At 39.3% G+C, this 21,557-nt stretch overlaps 1 protein-coding gene across 2 annotated transcripts in view; it reads left to right on the top strand.

Annotated features, from left to right (window-relative positions):
* LOC109853654 overlaps positions 1-21,557 on the top strand; it is a 142,961-nt gene that overhangs the window by 97,789 nt on the left and 23,615 nt on the right. For both annotated transcript variants that reach the window (XM_020425965.1, XM_020425964.1), the window contains one exon: positions 7,436-7,514. In XM_020425965.1, coding sequence (XP_020281554.1) covers positions 7,436-7,514 — 79 coding nt within the window. The remainder of the gene's footprint in view (positions 1-7,435; positions 7,515-21,557) is intronic.

The raw sequence follows: 21,557 nt of genomic DNA, 5'->3' as shown, positions 1-21,557 counted from the left end.
CCACCGCCGCGCGCGCGAGCCCGCGCCGATGTCGGAAACTGCGTCTCTTTCGTGGGGATGACGCTAGCTGTCCTCGAGAAACTGTTTGGATTTATGGACCACATTCTCGTTTTCGCGTTATTCTTGCCGAAGGAGAATTGGACAGAAGCGTGTCCACGCGACAACAATGGAAAATGCCGTACAACGATTTCCAACCCTTCTAGTGAAGTTAACGCGTGGTCTTCGTCCTGTTCTATATTTCACACGAAGACCGTTAAATAAAATATTATATGTCTCTCTTTCTCTCTCTCTCTCTCTCTTGTCCTTTCTGCTATTCCGTGTAATTTACGGCTGCAACGAACATGCAATCTTTTATTTCGTGCATTGCTATACTTAAATAATTTTTATGTCACGAATAAAGAAGAGAACTAGAGCAAAAAATAAAAATAAATTTAAAAAGAGCTATGAAATCAGTATTTCAATGTGAAACAAAACCACTTTAGAAATTGCAGCCATTTTTTTGAGCGAATTTATAACTCTGAAAAAAAAAGAAGCGGATTTAATTTTTTCTTGAAACATTTACCTGTGTTCAGCAATTTGAATACAAGGTGCTTGAAGGAGAATCAAGAGAAGTAAATATATATTTTCGAACTATCCTACTGTAAACTTTCTAAACCTCAGACGACGTAGAATCCGATCACATTTTGTCTGTCCTCCATCTTCTGAATTTGCTGATTTTCGATCTTTTCGAAACTTTTTCTTAAGACTAGCGCGCGCTGACGATTCGACGGTGTTTTTATACAGTGAACGTGAAATATGACTGCTCAGAAAACGTAAATTTTTATCCCGATGGAGTTTAGTATCGATTCTCTCTTTCGTGTTAACTAATTTATATACAAATGGCACGCCTTTCCTTGTGTTGTAACATGTTTTTTTTTTTTTTAAATAGACTGTTAATCCAAATAGTCGTCATTAAAATTGTATTGTTGTAATGTCGTATCGTATTTTTCCACGCTCATCCTTATTAATGCCTTTGAATATTTTGAAATGAATTTTAATCAGCCGATGTGAATCACGCGCGGCGCGCGCACAGCGACGCATAAATTTATATAACACGGTAATTAAATCTGAATTACTGTAATTATACGCAGAAAAAAAAATACACATGCGATACATCGCAATCACACGGTACAAGCGCCATAATTAGCGCGCCGTCCCTTACGCGGTGGTGGTGCGCGGCGCCATTGAGAATCCGGGCGGCCTATTCAAGCTCGCCGTATTGAACGCCGACCACATTTCGAGCTGGCATTTCAACAGAAATGCGGAGTCCTTTTACGTTGCATCGCGGCTCGTCCGAGCTCGCCGTCCGGTCAATCCGTCTGCGGACGTCGCGACGCCCTTCCCCACCCAAAGAGAAAGGGGAGGCAACGGCTGAAGGCTCGCACAAAGCCGGGCTTGCTTAATAAGTGCCTACCCCTTTTCGCGTGCAGAGCTCGCCCTTTTCTCTTTCCCTTTTTCTTTTTTCTCTCTGCCCCCCTGCGTACAGGGTAAACAAAAGAGACTTTCGCCGACAAAGGGCCCGGGCCAAGATTAGCCCCCGCGGGCCCTTTCGCGAATTCGCGGATTTTCTCTTTTTCGGCCGCGGGATTAGCGAGATTAAAAAAAAAAAAAAAAAAAAATTGAACCGAACTGGCGCCGCTGCCGACGCTCCTATTTATCAGTTTTCGTTAGGGTGCACGGAATACCGTCGTTCGTATAGTCATTATGAAACATCGCGAAACATCAATTTTTCCCGTTTCTATATATTGGAGGGGCTGATTATTGTACGAATATATATGTATATACGTGTACAGAAATTATTTTTGTTTCAGTGTGCTGTAGTTTTTTTTTTGCACTACTTCTAAAAGATATGATGAGAAAATATTACAGATCTAACTTCGGATCATCGGAGATATAGAGAGATGAACGCGAATAATGAAATATTGCTCGATGGACAAGAAATATATAAAAAGAACATTACATGAGGACACGTAAGATATATTGCAACAGAGAGAAATATTGTGAAGAGAAATGTTGAAAAGATAGGAAGAGGTAATCGTAAAATCATAAGGAGAGAAAAGAAATATCACGAAAAGTACCCGTAAGTATTATACAAAGAAACGGAAAAAAGATACTTTTCTTTTTTTTTTTTTTTTTTTTATAAAAGAACAAGGTAGTACATCGCCCCTGACGCTGATAAGATATAAACGCAATATAAAGAAGCGAAAACTAATGCGACACGGAAATGATAGTGCGGCACGCGTGTAAGAAATAAATAACGCACGAAATTATTTTACATACTAGCAAAGTTGAAACAAGCTGGAAAAATGATCCCACCCGGTAATTCCATTAGCCCCGTTATATAACGGGATAAGGTTAAACAAGATGAAGGCGTAAAATATTTGCCGGATAATTTATGCGACAGCCTCAAAGTCGACCGCGACAAACGATCTGTCCGTTAGAGAGGCGGGAAGACACCCGGCGGCTTGTGTATCGCCGCCGTTTCCCTCTACAGCAAAGCAAGTTTTAACTGCGGCTATAAATAACGAGGCGCAATTAAAGGGCCGGGCCTCGGGGCAAAGAGTGTAGCGAAACGATGGAAATGATGTCGTGTCGTGGGCTAATAGCGTAATGCGTGCATGTCGAGCCGGTGCCGAGCCGAGTCCGTAGCCGAGCGAGTCGCACTGGCTGGTACGAAACTCACCCGGGCGCGCTTTTAACGGCCGAACTTGTAACCGCGCGTGTACACGGTGATAACTTCCGCCATCCTGCGTTCCGCGAACACAATATTCGCCAGGATCAGCCGCACCGCTGCCGACCTGCTTCAACTATCGACCGTTTTTTTTTTTTATTGTTTTTATTTTTTTTTTATTTTAGTTAATTGGTCTTCGCGGCGGCAAGTACAGTTTGCTGAAAAGGTACAAACTAGGGAGTTTTTTTTTCTCATTAATTTTGTTCAAGATGAGCGTGAGTCCGAAAAAGGTGTTATTTCGAACCGCTGAACGATCATGAAAAAGTCTTTTAAGAAACGACTCCGCAAATGCGAGAGAATTGTGTTTTCAAGAAAATTATTTTTTCACATTCTTTCGTTCAAAATTCGTTTAAAAACATAAAAGAATTCTTAGACGCAAATTTTTAAACCACATTTGTATCGTTAAGAGTTGCGAGAGTAAAAATCGATGTTGTGTTTTGTCGCGTGCAAATTTAAAAACAGAAGATTAATAACGTCAAACACGATTTTAAGAGACAAGTCAATGGTGTGTTAGATAAAATTATTGCTGCGCGATATTTTGTGAGATTTATTAGGTTCGTGTAAATTTCATAATGAAATTATAGCTCTGATACGATTGAATGTCGAAATATGTTCGGTCGAGCCCATGTGCAACATTAATTACTCGATCTGTAAGATCATAAATAAATTGATGAATTAACAATTTGGCGTGCCTCGTGATTAACGGCTCGCGGTTATAAAATTAATAGGGCATATTATCAACGATTTTCACAGTTTATTAATTATTCTTGACATTGTTGAATAATAAAATCGCTGCCACAATAACAAACTAAATTAATAAGTTAATTCTTTTGCCCGCAAAGTTCCACATAATAAAACGCACGATGTTTTATTCCTGATTGTTACGTTGAATTTTGACCAACGTGAAAATATCCACAAAACGTTTTCTAAACATAGAACACATGAGAATATTTCAACTGATATTATATTTGTACTCTCTTCTGAGCAATTAATTATCTCAACTGTATATTAAATGAAAGAGTATTTTTCCATGTAATTAAACATTTAATATAAATTTTATTAAAAGTACAATGACGTAAATTATATTGTTAAAACATGACTTATTATTATACGCGATATAGCACAGATTATATCTCATATAAATGTACATATGTTATTTGATACAAATTGTTGAATATATTTATAATTAATTACATGTAGATTCTAATATATTATTATATCTAAACGTAGATAGATAACCGTGAATATCAAATATATTTCGGGCATGAAAATAGAATTCTTATTTATCTAAAATCATTTTTATAATTCGTATGGTTTTACATTTCAGCTTTTAACATCGGGACACAAAATCCTCACATTGTATGATTTTTTATGTTATACAATACATATACATTAAGGAGAGGGCAATTACGTTAAGGAAAACTACTTTTTAATTAGAAAGCAAGAAAAGAACTTATTTGCAGTTATATCCCGCGGAATATAAATGATCGCCGAGCTAGATCGTTAATATAAACGCGCGCCCACGCGCGGAAACACTTGAAAAATCCGCTCGCGATGGCGGGACGACGTCCGCGGTGACGTTGCGACGCTGTCGGCGACGAAACGTCATGGACAATGCTCGTTTTATTACGAAGTTCGGCGACGGAGAAACGGCCGATTATTATTCGCCTCGCGTTGTCATATTCCATTAGCGTCGCTGCCTGTTACAGACTCCGCTCGGCTTCGCTCTAGCTCGCTCGCTTGCACTCGCTCACGCGCTCGCGTTCGCACTCATTCGCCAAGCGGTTAGTTCGAGGAACAATTCACAACGCGATATAGGAATCACCCTTCAACCGCGTGCTGGAGATGACATCGATACTCGACTTCCTCTCTCTACTGTCTCTCGTGTGTCTCCTTCTCACTCTCTGTCATCGCTCTCGCGCTTTCCTCTCCCCCCTCCCCTCTCTCTCTCTCTCTTTCTACCATTCTCCACCCCTCTCTTTCTCTCTCTCTCTGTTTCTCTTGCGCGCACCACCGCATCCGCGTACACCCGCGTATCGACTAAACTTCGCGGCGACGCCGACGCCCGCAACGATTAGCTGCGTCGCGGTGGCGAATGTCGGAGAGTTTCGTTCCACCGCGCTGCATTTAACCCCTTGACGCCTGGATTTTCTCTCCCGCCACACAGAGAAGTGGATTACCAATAAATCAGTTCTCGCGCGCGTTTCGATCCAGGGAAAATCAACTCGGAGAAAAACAATCAGCCGTGTGGCGATTGTCTGTCTTTCGCAGCGTTTCTGCGACTGCGTTGCTTCGCGTTTCGTTACCCGAACGAGTCGTTACTTTGCTTTTCCTCACGTAAAAGCGCTTAAATTTCTCCTGACAAACACACACACACATACACACATAGATGTGTTACGGACGTAATCAGTTGTACAACTTTTAATTAGAAAAAAATTTTATTTTTACACACAAGCGGAATTAATAATTTTAACAGTTTGAGAAAAAAAAGAAAATACATGTTAATGTTTGCGAATCCACAAAGAACGATGCCATCTTTCAGTTGTTGAGTTAGGTCTTGTCCGTCGTCTTTAGCGGCTCCGTGAAATACTCTTACCTCGTCTTTCCCTAATAAATCAACCTCTCTCTCTCTCTCTCCCTCTTCTTCTCTTCCAAGTGCAACAAACACCTAGCAAATCATCAATTTTCGGACGGCCTCATGAAATGCTCGCGGGCCGACGTGTAAACAATTTGCGCAAGTAGCCGCGATAATGGAGGAGCAGTAAGAGAGTGAGGGGGATGAGAATAAGGTACAAGGAAGGGGACGCGGGCCGGGGGTGTTTGGTTAGCTCACACAAAGGACGAAGCGCACCGCTGCGCACACAACGGAATCAGCCCGCTACTCTAACAAGGAACATCCACAAACCACCCCCTGCGAGGGACTGAAATGGCGAAGGGTAGAGGGGTTAGGGGACGGGCTGCTACAGGACCTCAACGGTTTGCAGAACGTACGGAAGTTAGCGACACGGATACGAGCAAATGTCTTGCGGGAGCAACGAGCGTGATGGAAAATGTTTTTGGAATGAAGTGATTTGCGGGAGAAGGATAAGGAAGGGGGTGTAATCCTAAACTCATGATTATTTTAACTTTACTCACACAAACTGCACACACACAAGTTGTGAGTTCAATAAAACTCAACAAAAGTGTGTGTTCCACGGAGAGAATGCGCGTCTTCGCAAACGTCGAAAGAAAGTCTTTGTCATCTTAATCTCAACGTCACGTTTTTTAAATAAACAATAAATAATAAACAATTAATAAAACATACACCGTAATTACACCGTACAATTTAGAAAATTACATGTATATCTTTCGTCGTTTTTAATTTTTCGATGGCATTTTGGACAATATTTTTAACACGGCGCACGTTATGTGTTACAACAATCACGCGGCTGTCTCTTTTCTCTTTGTCCGCCCAACTTCTGCTTTTTCTACTTTTTTCATCCCCGCTGCAAGAAAAGAAGTACAATTTCATTGAATTGAAACTGTTCCTTGCACCCTTATATTAGTTTTTCCTAGCTTTTTCTGTTTTCTTTTGCTTCCTCTTGCTATTTTTTTTTTTTGCTCTTTTTACCCCCTTGACACTTCCTTCCTTATCGCTGTCGTTTCGTGTTCTTGCCTCCGGCAGGTGCCACTATCTCTGTTCTCTGGCGTGTTCTTCCTTTTGTTGATCCTTTAACCTTGATTTCAGAGAAATGCATACCCTGGAGCAAACCGTGTACGTGTGTGTGTGTATGTTCTTCGACGTTTGTCACGCGCTCATCATGCTAATTACAAGCACAATTTATTTTAAATTCTTTACGTGTCGCTTCCGAAACGGTTGCTTTCATCGGACTCGTCACAGCGTGTAATTACACAGAGCTCGTGAGATTAATGCCTCTGCGCAGTCTGCAAATTTATAATCCGAGTATTTATCACAGACGGTGCCTTCAACATTCGAAGAAACACGTACGCACAATCGCGGGGATTCGCTACAGAATATCGCGCGGATCAATATCCGTTGCACACCTGTTGCGCGACTTTTGAATCGCTCTGTACGATGAATACGGCGACCGTCTCGGCTGGGTAAAGCGCGCGGAAACAAGAAGAATGAGAAATCCTTGTCGCTTGATCGCCCACCGTCGACGACGACAACGACGACGACGACGACGACGACGACGACGACGACGACGCGGCGCATTCATTATCAATCTCGCTACGGGCCGGCTCAAAGGCAGCGAAATTAATAACTGTTTGCGGAAACGCTGAGCGGAAACTTCGCGCTTCGTCGCCGTCTTTTATTAATCCGCGTAAGCCGCCAGTGGACTGCGAAGCGGTGCAGCGCGGCGATGAAAATGCACTTTGCGCTTGTATTACGATACGCCGGGCGTGTCCGCTCGGAGTCGATCTTCGCAATCCGCCTCGTTTCGCTCATTCAATTATTACGCGAATGCGCACACATATATCGTATATTACTGAATATACATATATCATACTTGGTGGTAAATGTAATTAATTAGTGCCTTTTCCCTTGATGTATCGCTGAATATATTATTTGAACAATAACCACGAATCACTTGATTATTCAACGCATTTTTGTGCTGTATTATATTTCATAACTAATGAATCTGTTGTGTTTTGTGTTTGTAGATGTAAACATGGTGGCGGAGCCGAAGCCTCATCAGACCGGACGCAAGCGACAGAATGTCACCAAGACTGGCAACGACTGGTAATTGACCAATTTTTTATCTTAAATAAAAGAAATAGAACTTTATAGCCATAAGCTAGATATACGTGCAAAAACATGTTTTTTTAACATATAAATTAATAGAAAAATTCGAATTGAATAACAATTTTATTCTAAAATTCTACAATTTAAAAATTCTAAAATATAGGATACTACTTTGCATCAAATATTTATGAACTGTCCGCTTAACCGCTCAATGAAATTTAAAAAAATCTCAATGCGAAAAAGACACCAAGAATTGATCTCTCGAGATTTTCCATTCCACGTACTATCGCTATAAAATCCTTTTTCTCGATTTATACTTATTGAAGTCGTATTATATTTATTGTTAAATTTTTCTGTTTTTTTTTTTTTTTTACACAAAACGCAAATATGTCTTTTGTAAATTCCATTTTGCTGAAGATGACACTTGTTTTTTTAACAAAGCAATGCGGGATATTTGGATATCGCGCGTACATACATCCTCGTCCGTTGTGCATTTACAGCAATATATTAGCACATGTGTTTGCGCGTATGTTTGCACATGTGCGCGCGCGGAAGATTACATTTCTGCAGAAAATTGAAGTTATCTTATGTAATATGTATACGGCGCGTAGATACATGTGACAATATCGTGAGTCTTGTTTTTGTTTCGCATACAAAAAGTACAAATTTGTTGACAATCTAGTCAAAGTAGATTCCGGTGTTCTTTGGCACGTAGTTGCGCCATCTCGCCCCCATCTGCTCGATTTTTCCAGGCGCGGCTCACATAAATCTTTGAGTGAGAGGAGTCTCATTCAAAGGACCGCTTTATCCCCGGCCTTAAGACGCCCGAACGAACCCTAAACTCGATGTATAAACCCGAAAACGCCGAGAGCGTATTTTACGCGCGAAACGTGACCGCGAATTCACGAGCAGCCGCGTGTTTGCTAAGGTTAACTTGCGCGAGACGCACGTGGAATAAAAAAAAACCTAATTGTGTCGAATGGAGCGTATGGAGAATCGAACGGGATCTATTTTGAGTGTGTTGATAAAGAAAAAAGACTCAAGATTTAAAAGAAATACATTTGCACAAAAAAATATGTCACGCGAAAAGGAAAATAACTGCCGTAAATCACGAGCGATGTCGCTTTTCGTGCGCGATATTGAAACTTTTTATCATTTGCTCGAATGACCGTTGAAATATTAAATAGTAGAGCGTTCTATTTTACGTGATTGGGAATTTAATTGCAACTGTGGTTTCTGGCGATCTTGAGTGTTCGATACGAGAAATATTTTGCGAGAAAGAAGACGCGACGTGGACTCCTACATTCTGTAGCGGCTGATGCATTATCCATGACAGATAGCGTGGTGGCAAACGTCGATATCTTTTCACGAACTAAGTCGTGTCTCTCTTGCTTTTCTTTCTCCTGTCGCTTGCTCTCTGCTTTCTCATTTCTCGTTTTTACACGAGCTTTGAAAAGAACGAATAAAGACAAAAATCTCGCGATTTTTTCGAGCGCGCCAATTTACTTAAGCAACGTTAAGTTTTTCGGAGATTTATTGTAATTAAAGAAAAAGAAAAAAAAAAAAAAAAAAAAAAAAAAAAAAAAAAAAAAAAAACTGACTCGTAGAAGAAAAACGGTTTTAGCAGGCGATAGAATTAAATGCATAACCACAACTCAAATATGTAATTACTTTGAAATTACTTTTGGAATAAACTTTGGATATAACAAGCGTTAAGCATGAAACAGTTCCTCGGATTAACTTTGTTTCGCATGGTAAACGCTTATGTAAAGCGCGCGTACAGTTACGTGGAACAAAGGTGAACAGTTTGAACATCCATAAAATAATTTTCCATATACAGCTAAAATTAAACTTAAGATTCATTAGTGTATTATACACAATTTAGCCGTTGAATATACCTGATAAGTTTTATGTTCATTGCGAGTGCTCTATCGTTTCTGATTTGTTAACGAAGAGAGAGAGAGAGAGAGAGAGAGAGAGAGAGAGAGAGAGAGACGAAACATTCGTAAGATGTGCTATCTGAAAAATCTGCAATAAATAGCAAAGAACGTTGCTTACAAACTGAAAAGATGCTCGTAAAAAGGATTGAAACGTTAAAGTTCACGAAATTGAGTGGAATACAGTCATGAATTAACCATCACGGGCGTTATATATATATACAGCAAATTGGTCCGACATCAAGGAAAGCTCGTTCGGGGAAAAATAAAGAAATAAAGAAAGATTCGCAATGACAGTTCTGGCAGAGGTTCGATAACGTATAAGTAGCGAATCAATTCCGATATCGATCAATCATGATAATCGATTCTGTCAATTATGATAATTGACTGAAAAAAAAAGATAGCAAAACACTACGGTAACTTCAATCTTTGTTTTTTTTTTTTTGCGTTACTTTTATTCATCTACGAAAAAAATATTAACGTACCGACGATAAACTTTAGTTCGCGCGATCAAATCAAATTTTTCAATGCAAAGTCTCGCGGAGTGGCAAGAGAAAAACACGACATCTCGAGAACGTCGCGTAATATCCGCGTGTGGATTTTCCGGGTCCTTCGCCTGTCGTCCTTTTAATGCAGCCGTCAATCTTCCGCGTCCTCATCCTGACCAGAAATCCGGCATGTGTGAGACTTCCCTCGCGGAATATCCCAACATGCGACGAAAACTATTTTCAACGGGAAAAAAAAACAAACAAAAAATTTTGAAATGGGTAAATTTTATCGATTAAAGTCCGCAACAGAATTGAAAAAAATATCATTGCACGTATTTTTTTTGTTTTTCTTTTTTCACATGTGTGGAGAGAGTTTATTACGTGGAGTTTCTCTGCTGTTGCAATAATAAACATTAATTGTGCCGGAGAAAATATATGTCTCAACTCGGATTGCTCTTTATTAAAGAGGAGACACGGTGTGCGTAGAAAATAATTTTTTCTATAAATAATCCACCTTTTATTACTATAGCGTAAAAGTTATCGCCAGGCGCTGTTGCGTAGTTTCTCGCTTATACATCCAGATGAAATGCTGATTTGCACGCACGCGTATTTTTTTAAGCGAAAACTTAATTGCGTGCGTTGTTTCATAATCTTTTGATTTTGTCGACACGCGACGCAAAATATTCTAGCACGAAACTATTAAAAAAAAAAAAAACAATTGTACGCATACGTACATACGTAGATCGGTGAACTACAATAGTTAATTAAAAGACCATTTAAAGTGATATATTCAAAATTGCATGTCATCCAGAAACGAAAATGCCAGTTCATTTTTAACACAAACAGGTCATTTAGCTCTATACAAAACCCAATCAACCTGCGTTCATTTATTAGAATGTCACTTTGAGTTTTCAATATTTTAACTGTCTTGTGTGTGCGTTCGTCTGAACATTTTTATAGCATTCGTATGATGTTTCTATGTTAATTTTTTCCGAAATAAAAATTTTGTAGGTTTTGAATATTTCTGATCGCGATAGAGGCATTCCTGCTATATTGCAACAAATGTGACGAAACTATTCCTCGTTGTATTAAACATTTTTCGACTTTTGCAATAAATTAACCCGTTCAGAAATATCTCAAACTATCTATAATTCAAACAAAATCCTATAAGTTGTTGTCAAAGTTTTATCGCATTTATTTTGTTGCGAAAAAATATTATACACCGTCCCACGAGAAAAATCATATGTTACTTTTCGTATTTTGAGAGAATACACATCGAAGTATAACCCGGCGTGTGTTATTTTTAGCGGTTTAACTTCACACTGCGTAATTCACCAAAAAGTATTACTTGACAGGTTAATTCACTTCTTGTGTAAGATAATATTTGACGAGCTAAATCATTTCTCGCTTAAACCCGGTCGAGCTGATCCGTTGATCTTTTTCTTTTTTTTTTTTTTTTATTCTTATTTATCACGTTGATTTAATTATAAATTCATTCGGACACACGTTCGTTTGAACGAACGAAGACGCGTGCGTGAATAAACGCACGTGTGTGCCGCACCACGTCGATAATCTGCCGGGTTGGCAAAGCCGCGAAAAATATTCCGCCGGCGTTTCCGGGATTCGCGCGAGGTATTCGGGACAATTTCAGGATATCCGCGGGATTCGCCGGCTATCCCTGCGCCTTCCCGGGGCTCCCGGCGTACGTGTTACGGAAGCAAACAGGTCGCTTAACAAGCCGGAAGAACAATAAAAATGCGTCACCTCATTAACCGCTCCCAATTAGTCCGGGGGCAGCGTCGCGCTGCGCTTAATGCGACGTATACCGGGTGTATCCTGCACAGTTGAGACAGTATTATGCACCTAATCTTTCTCTTCCCGTTTATTTTTACCTTATCATTATAATAATTAATTGCAGGACTGGATGCGCGTAAGTTCTTGTCAGTTTTCTGGGAAAGAAAATTAAAACATCGAACGCGCCTAATACGTAAAATTGAAGGTTTATTTTACTGCGCGAAACGCACGAATTGAATTTTGTGATTCAAATCACGCGGAGAACCTTAAGCGAGATCTTCGAAACGGGCGGGAAAGCCAAATCCGACCTCGTCGAGACGGAAATCGCAGCGAAACGCGAATATCGCAGTTACGAGAATTACGCGTGAATTGTTCGGCTCGGTTTCGAGTGCGCTTCAGCACGCCATTCAAGCAGGATCGTCCGTTCATTGTCCGTCCGTTAATCCTCTTCCCGCCTCCATTGAGATCACGTGATTGCAGATTTTTTCGTGAATCATGCGGCAAGCGCCTAACTTTTAACAACGCATGTTTCTTGTGTGTAGTTTATTCTTGCCAATTCAATTTTGCTTATCACACGTTCTATAAAGTTTATCGCGCTTTATAATAATTTATTATATTTAACTTTATTTAAATTTTATTTTTTACTATATAAATATCTTAACTACAAATTTTGTTTTAATTATAAAAGAGAGAGAAATCATTGGTCGGTCGTTACGTTTTTAATTTCAGTTTCGATTTTTACACCTCGATATAATATCGAGAGATAACACTCTCGCCAATTAAAAGAAAAATATCTTCACTTAAAAGTTTGAAATGTGTTGGGCGTTATATATCCTTGCCTTATTGAAATACGAGACCTTAACATGTCTCCCTTTTCCTCTTCCTTTCATCTCCTTCGTGCGTTTATTTCCTGCGGTTTGTGTAAATTAGGTTTGCTCGTTGCAGCAGAGTGCATAGTAACGCAGCGCATTTTGTGGAGCGGTCTTCCTTCCGCAACTCGGAATAGCCTCGTGTGTTTCTCAGATGAATAGTTAGAGAGCATAATTATTTGTAACTTAAACATCTATGCAATTTGTCGTCAGAGTTTGCAATTTTACATTTATGATGTTTCGCGCGTTTAATGTCAACAAAAAAGCAGTCTTATCGCGATAGTTTGTTATTCGGAAAAAAAAAATAATTAAGAATTAATTTCTAAAATAATATCGAAGTTGCAGAAATCAATTGTAATTTTCAAAATCTGAAACAGAATTTTCGTTTTCGAATCTCGAAGCGTACTGGAACACACACGAATTCAAGATTTCAACAAATGTGGTTTTAACGATTCTATTAGGAGAAAGGAGAGCAGAGAAAAGGTAGTCGGCGACTTTTGAAGTGGCCTGTAGACGTTGGTTTGGCCTCGCCAACCCCTTTAACGCCGGACATAAATATTAATAAGCGAGCGGTGAAATTCACGCTTATCGCGCTACCGTGAAGATTTACATGAGATAACACGACTTTCCTTTTGCGGCATGCGCCGCAGGTGTGTCACCGTGTGCGAGCGTGCGCGTGCGTGTGTGTATGTGTTTCTAGCTTCAGAAAACATGTCAACATTTACATACAAGGCCGGATAAGCGAGTCACGGGGATCGTTTTGCAGCTACGCCGACTTCTATCGGGCTTGATATCTGCCGAGCTTTATTACGCCACCCTCGGAGAATAAATGATGAAGACAGACGAGGAGTTGGGGGGTTAACTAAATGGTGCTGTGGGAGTGACACGGGGTGTTGCGCAGTAGACAATAATTTTTTTTTTTTATTTTATGAAACAGCATGATTTTGTTTTTACAAATCCTCTAAAAACGACATTTAACGCCTTTCTAACCGTAGAAAAGTTACCTCGAGTGTCTCAATCTCCGAAGTGCGAGTGAGTTTTGTTTTGTTTTGTTTTGTTTTTGACACACTATTGTCAACTGCGAATTCTTGCATTTTACATGGCAATTTGAATATCATACTTTTCCAATTTCTAAATTTAAGTGGATTTTTAGCTGCTTGAATTTTAAAGCAAGCAGAAACTCAGGCACACAAGATAATACTTACAAGTCCTTAATTCCGAGAGCTTAATAATAGTTCAAAGACTAAAACTTTAAAGATGCAGTAATCCAGGAATTAAAATGTCTGGAAGATTTTGTTAGGAGCTTAACACGCTGTAATTCTGTGTGAAAAGTTAAGATACACACAGACGCACGCACATGTACATATGTATATTAATAAATAGATTATGTCGCGTGTTCCATGAAATGATTGTTTCAATTTATTTTGATGTAATGTAACACGGGCGCGCGCGACGGCATTCCACTCATGCATTAATAATCTCACAAACGTTATTATTTTCCAACATTATCTATCAATAGACGCATCGTGTCAGGGGGATGTCGGCTGATAATCTCGGCAGGTGAACGTGGTTACCGGTTGAATTTTCGCTCGAACGGAAGTGGCACAATTAAGGGAGTTTTGTCTCGGGGGGTGGCCGGAGCCAAGTTCCGGAGTACCATTAGGTATATTAATGTGCTTCCCTAGTTCGGGTCGTTCCGGGGCCAAGCGCATTATACCCGCCCCGCGCTCGTTTACAGCCGATGCAATCGGCCAAACAACGCCGGTTATTGCCGAGATTAAATGTGAGTCAAAAAATTTTTATTCCGGTAATAATCTCTTACGAGGTGTGGCGAATCGACGATTCGTCGCTTTTTGCAGCTTTCTAGTTCTAGTAGCTTTTTATTCGAGAATCGATTGACTCTTTGCGTCCTCATATTTTCGAATTCGTATGAAATATATATATCTCGGCTTTTCTAAGTTTTCATAATTGTAATAATTTTAATTTTCACGCTTTTTTTCTCTTTAATATTTAAAATTTAAAAAAAATCTAATTTACATTTCTTCTTAAATAAAACAGCGACTGTTCTCAAATGCTTTGAGAAATAAGCGGCTCTTTTCTTTGTACGCTACATTTTCAGTGGAGTAGATCGATGTTGAGGTCGAGCCGAATCGATTCGGGACGAGGAAGAGTTCTTATTATTCTACGTTCCGTGGAATATAAATCTGCATAGGAACACGCTTCTCGCACGCGTGTGTGCGTGTCGACACTCGAAAATTATACTTGCAAACGCCGTAGGAACGTAATTAACGTCGCTGGCACGCACCATTATCCTGCCGGGATATCCTGTCCGGTATTATCGTGCGTTTTAAAAATTGTCGCCTCGTTTATTAAGCACTGTCAGCCGATATTTTTCACTCGCACATTTAGACGCTTTTCAAATAGACAAATTGCGAAAAGCAGCTGGCCTCTCTCGTTTTTATCCGCGCACAAAGCAATTTGGAAATTAGTAATACAAAAAATAAAAAGAAATAAAAATTTTCAAAAATTTAGATTACGAATTTTTCTGTAATACTTCAAAAATCGATAATATTCTAGCGCGAATAATTTGCAATATTCATTCTTTTGTTTTAAACAAAAAAGAGAATAAATTATAGACCCAGTCATTTATGCGTACAGAACATATTTTTTTAGCGTATTATTTTCTCTGTGTGTGCATATTTCGAATATTAAAAGTGTCATTTCTTCAAACAAAAATTAATTAAACTACAATATCAGGTTTTTTGTTATATTCGTTTTGTTAATCGTACGCACACACACGTATATTTATCATAAATTTAATTATTTGAATTTACAGAATATATAACTGTCGATAATTTTTTAAAAATTTGTTTGAACTGAAAAAGTAAAAGCAACTATTAAATATAAAAATCAATAACAAAGTTTTATAACAAAACTACACAAACAAGCATATTGAGAGAGAAAAAGAAAAAATTATTAGCTTAATGGATGTACATCACTTTGTGCGTAATAAAGTACTAAAAATATAGATGTGTTTTTATTTCTTCGATTATTATAATTTAATAGAAAATCAATTTTTATTTATCAAAAATGCCATTACTCAGAAAGACAGTATTCGTATAACGAGTACTCGATAATATTATGTTAGAACAAGCAATATCTCGCGCGCGCGCACTGTGTGCATCTGAATGTGGTGCACGATAGCCCTCGGTGTACCGCAAACCGCGACATAACTTGGTAAACCCCCATCCTCTCTCTCGCCCACGTGTTAAACATTGATTACTGACATGCGTATAGTTAATATACCAATGCAATTCGCGCGCGAACGAATCCATTATATTTCTTCGTGAAATGAAAATGCAAATATCTCATATAATGAGCCACGAAAATATCTCATCCGTTTCAATCCTTTTTCGTGTAAATTATGTTTTCCGATTGAAACAAAAGTGTTTTCAATCAAAGATACTCTCTCTCTCTCTCTCTCTCTATCTCAACATTGACGTTGATCTTAACATCAACGTGTAATTACTAAATTTGTTTCGTGACAAATTATCTTGTTCAACCCTGCAATTTATTTGTACTTTGTCACCAATTGTTGTTTTTTTTTTATTTTTTTATTTTTTTTATGACGCAGAAAACACTCAGAGCGCGAACTAACGTATTCAACAGCTCACTTATCCCTGTTGCGAGAAAACGATAGTCGGCGAGTTAGAAACGAGATCTCCCGGGAAATGCTATTGTCTCGTATCAAGGTCCCTCATAATCCTTGTTAATAAATCCTCTTGTTATACCCTTCTCGACCCTTTGTTCCATTCATCATAATGAATCCACAAACCGCATAATGCGCCCGCATGCTAAAAAGAGAATATTCAGAATTCGCAATGCTTAATAATTCATAGTTTATTTCCTAGTACTTTATATAGCGCTATGGTGATATACGCGGGAGTTATCGCACGTGTACACACAAGTATAGGTGGAATCCGTCACTATCGTACACTACGTTTTTCGCAAATCCCCGTAGGACCTTTAGCGGCCGCGACCGAAAAGTAACGACCGCGACTCTTCGAAAAAGAGGAGAGAGAGAGAGAGAGAGAGAGAGACGATCTCTCTGAAAAGAGAATGTGGAATCGATCGTCCCTCGGCGTTGTACGAATGCCGAAGGGTGCAGACGACAAAAGAGCGGCGAGCTCGTTCTCGCGCGTTGGAAGAGGCAACAGGAATCGGGAGACGCACGGCGAGCGCGCGCGATCCCGTTCGCGCGAATATCGCCGTAGTCTGTTTTCGAGCTGAGTTCAGCGCGAACGTGATTTTCGAGCACTCAAGCGAAGTGGAGAATGGTGTCCGCAGCACGTGCCTGCGGGCTAATCCGCCATCGTCATTCCCGGCTGACTCCATTTCGCTGTACGTACCCGTCGGTGCCGGCGGTTTAGCCCGGGAAACGGGCGGCGTCGGTTCTTTTTATTTCGCCAAGTGTTTTACCACCCATCGGACTAATTCTGGATTGTGCCTTCTCATCTCGCGCTGCCGTTTTCACAATACCGTTTTGAAATCTACGATGATATTTGGCGCTCTCTACGCGCCAATATAGTCACGGTGGATGAGAGAAAGAGAAAGAGAGAAAGAGAGCGCTTCGAGAGTGATTTCGATGATATATATCGCGTTACATCCTTCTCTCTCAGGAGAGTCGTCGACAAGAAATCGTAAAATTTCCAGAATTATCTTTCTTCTGGAAAACGGGGTTTTTTATTCATTTCTATCGCAATGTTATATTAATAACACTCGGAAGAGATGAGAAGTATATAAAATAAAAATACTCAAATAATCTCATCGCTTAATTAATTTCAAATGGAGTTTATTCTGAGAGATATATATATATGTATATATATATATATATATATATATGTATATATATGTATAGAGTTGCGATAGTAGATAATATTTTAACTCAGTTAAAATTATTGCCAAGAGAAGACCGACTGTAAACTGAACCGGAGATACGTTGCGGAAACTCGCCGACCTAGTTTAGAATTATCCCTAATCAGCGTCGAAAGCGCTCATGCGAGAGATCTGAAATACTTTCTTAATAAATAAAAGCTCGCGTTCCACAAAGAGAGGAAGAGAGAGAGAGTGTGTGAGAGTTAGGGAGTTAAATGTCTGAATGCGCGAAATGCCCGCGGCAAGAGAACGAGTTCGTCGTGTAAGCGCCGTACTTAATCAAGCGCGAATACTAAATCAGCGTTGGGAAAATTTCCGCGGCGAGCCCCAGTCCGTCCAATCGCGGGGGTTGGTTTGGCGCGGTGGTGGCGTGGCGCGGTGTAGTCCATTCAGAGCACTCGTTCATTGTGCTTGCGCCCGGTAACCTTCGTCTAGCAGCCGCCGGTACACACAGAAACCCGCACAAACAGAGGCTGTCCGCTACCGCCGCCGGTGAAACACCGAAGAGCATATTTGTGGAGCAGTCGAGCGAGTTCTATCAACATTTCAGCATCGTTAGCATTCAATTACACGATTATCGAGGGCCTTGAAACTGCCTGCGCGCGATCGTCGGACGCGTGTCTCCTTTCTCGGGAAAGCATGTGAGAGGATAACATTGCCCGTTCTCTCTTTCTCTCTCTCTCTCTCTCTCTCTCTCTCTCTCTCTGATGTTGGTTGCGACTGCTTGTTGAAAAGCTACCCCCTTCCACTCAACTGGTTCATTCGATCGAAACGCGCGAGTCCACCCTCTCGCGTGACTTTACGGAGAAATAAGCGAAGATGAGTAATCAAGACGAATAGCGAAGCAGAAGAGTCACGATGATACTCGAAATAAGCGTGTAACGAAAAATTTATGAGGTTTAATCTCTCCTCCTCGTAGATTGAATATTTTAAATATAATTATAAATGATGCGCGCAAATTGATGAGCGCGCTGATGAAAATTAATTTGATACTTTAAAGACGTAAGAAGACGTTTTATGCATTTTGCTTGGAGCTTGATTTACTTGGATATCAAATATTGGCGGATTATTAATATATATTCCGGATATATATCAGTAGTTATCTGGTATAGTATAGTTATATCTCAAAGGTAATATCAAAATGTAGTGCTGGTCAACGGACCCCGTCAGAGCTTTTATTGAAATTCTTGAAAGGCAGCCTGAAAAGAATTCCTTCCCTCTCGAACCGAGTCATGCGGAACGTCACACCTTCGGAATGAGCTCTCAGTGTGTTTGGCGTCCCGTAATTTGGTGAACTGCAAAACCATTTGGAATTTCGCGAAGATGATAAATAACACGTATTCGAGAATCATGGGCAAATTACGCATTATGCCACGTTTTTATTACATTATTTTGTAACGCAATAAATTTTTAACGCCATTTTTTTCATCTACGAAGTTTCATTTTTAGTGAGTTTTATGCTATAAAAGAGAGAGAGAGAGAGAGAGAGAGAGAGAGAGAGAGAGAGAGAGAGAAGAAGAGAACTTAACATTTAAAGACTTACCATTAAAACAATATATATTTTATCGCGATTTTATTGCTTGAGAAACGCAAATTGTTATTGCAAAATGTGTATTCAATTTCTTGAAATTGTACTCCAGGAGAACCACGGCTTATTGTTAATTTAAAGATTTCGATTTCGCTAGATTGCAACTAAATATTGGAACAGTCGTACGCTGGAGATAATTACCTACTACATTATTCAACGCACTATTCAAATCTAATTGTATGCTTTTCCAACTTTACTTGCGGCGAAATCTTAATATTAGTAAAATATTAGTAAAATGATATTCGCAAATGACAATAAATAAAAATACATACGTATAAACATAATTCAATTACCGCAAATGAATAATAACCGAGTAAAGAACCAAAGTAGTGATATAACGAAAAAATTCAATTAGAGCGCAGTCGCGTTGCGGTATGATCAATTCGTGTCCTATTTCCATTTCCATGTTCCTTTGATCTCTTTTACGTCTGTCGTTCCTTGCCAAGATTTTTCTCAGCTGTTCTTTTGACGATCTTCCGATAATGTTGCGATAACGAGAGACAATGTTATCTCCAGAATCTACAGAATGCACAATTATAAATTGATTTTTTAATAGAAATAATCAAATAACTTTGTACACAGTTAGACTAAAAAAGCGAGAACGAAATTTCGAAGCTCGAAATGTAGATGAATCGAATTTAAAACGAGAAGAGACTACATTTTTTAATATACTTTTTCTAATTTTTGAGTTTTACTAATTTACATTGTAATTATTGAATTTGCGAAGAAATACATACAATAAAATGCAAATTATCGAGAAATTATTATAGTGTACACGTGGCGTGTCTTATATATTGCGCACTGCGCATTAATACGACGTATTAATTAATGAGAAAAAAGTAATTGGTCGGGAATTAATTCAACAGAGTTATACATGGTTTTTTTTTTATCGTCATCGTTATTATTATCATTCTTACAATATCATTTTGTGAATGGATCGAGGATCACGATGTCATGGCCAGGCGATGCGCGTCGTCATGCGAAATTGAATATCGATTAATCGCCCTCAATATTCGCTAATGTTGCGCCGGAAGTTAATTAAGCTGCGGTAATTGCGATCTCTCTTGAACGATACTCACTCGGCTTTCCGCGAGTTGCATCGTCTTAACGCTTTCGAATTGAGATATTAATTTCTCTTGCTGAAATTACTCTCGGTATTATTATCAATAATGCGAAGTTATTTGGAAGAATGTGTCTTTTGTGTGTTGATATTTTCTACAATTACTTTTAAGATTTTTAAGGACTTTGATTAACAACATTTACATTACACCACGTTTGATACTCTCAGATTTCTAAACGAGAAAGAGCATCTCGTTATAGTATTGCACATAACACACATGTGTGCGTGTTAGGATCTCGATATATCTATCTGTCACGATAATAATGTGAGATAACAGTATAATTGTTAATATAACAATTTCATACGTGCTCATAATTTTACAATTTCATCGACTCCTCCTGTGAATCGGAATAAAGAAAATTGACGGTCTCGATCTCGTTTACTTCTATTGAGTTTCGCCGACTTTTTTCCCCTTTGGCATTCTCTCCGACTTCCGCCATTGTTCTTCGCGGCCGGCGTCGCGGCGCCTTTCATCGACGCCCTTTTGTTCGCTCGCCAATAACGCTACGATAACGAGTCAATCGTATCATGGAGAATCGAAAGGTGTCAGCTTCGGCTGCTTCAACGGGAATTGCATCATCGAGAATCGAGGAATTGACGATTGTCAGATAAATCGCTTTCCTTCGTTTTTTTTTTTTTTTTTTGGTTCTCTTTGCGACGCGTATGTTATGTTGTAAACAATTTACGCGTTGTCTTGGAATTAATTGCAATTTGTTTTTTCAAATTATCAAGTTACATAGAATTTTTTCCTATCCTCCTATATAAAAAAATCCACGTGTACCAAGAAGTGCGTGTTTCGGAATCGAATCTATCGCATCTATTGTTGCCTCTTTTTCGCGTTGTCGATTGGTTGGTTGATCGAGTCGAGTCGAGTCGAATCGAATCGGTAAGATCGAGAGAGTAAATAATGACAGAAAAGCGATTTTGACAGTTCGTCATATACGTGAAGAAAATTAAAAACGTGACTAAAGTAAAGTCATGTGACAGGAAAAAATAGAAAAACAACACGTGATTAAAGTAACGTGACTAATTTATATTATATATAACATTGATATTATATATAACATTAAATAATATATATTATATATATATATACATATAATTTATTATATATTTATAATATTATACTTTATATTGTATTATATGTATTGTATATATATTACAGTAAGGTGACCGCGGCAAGGTCACTGACCTCGGCCGCGCGACCGTGGTGGGGGAGGGTCACTGACCCGGCCGCGCGACCGCAGCGGGGTCACTGACCTCGGTCGCGCGACCGCGGCGGGGTCACTGACCTCGGTCGCGCGACCGC

The sequence above is a fragment of the Pseudomyrmex gracilis genome, unplaced genomic scaffold (assembly GCF_002006095.1).
Source record: "Pseudomyrmex gracilis isolate BER0280 unplaced genomic scaffold, ASM200609v1 scaffold_52, whole genome shotgun sequence".
NCBI lineage: Eukaryota > Metazoa > Arthropoda > Insecta > Hymenoptera > Formicidae > Pseudomyrmex > Pseudomyrmex gracilis.
Note: the sequence above shows the minus strand (reverse complement) of the source record. Positions and strands in the feature narration are given on the sequence as shown.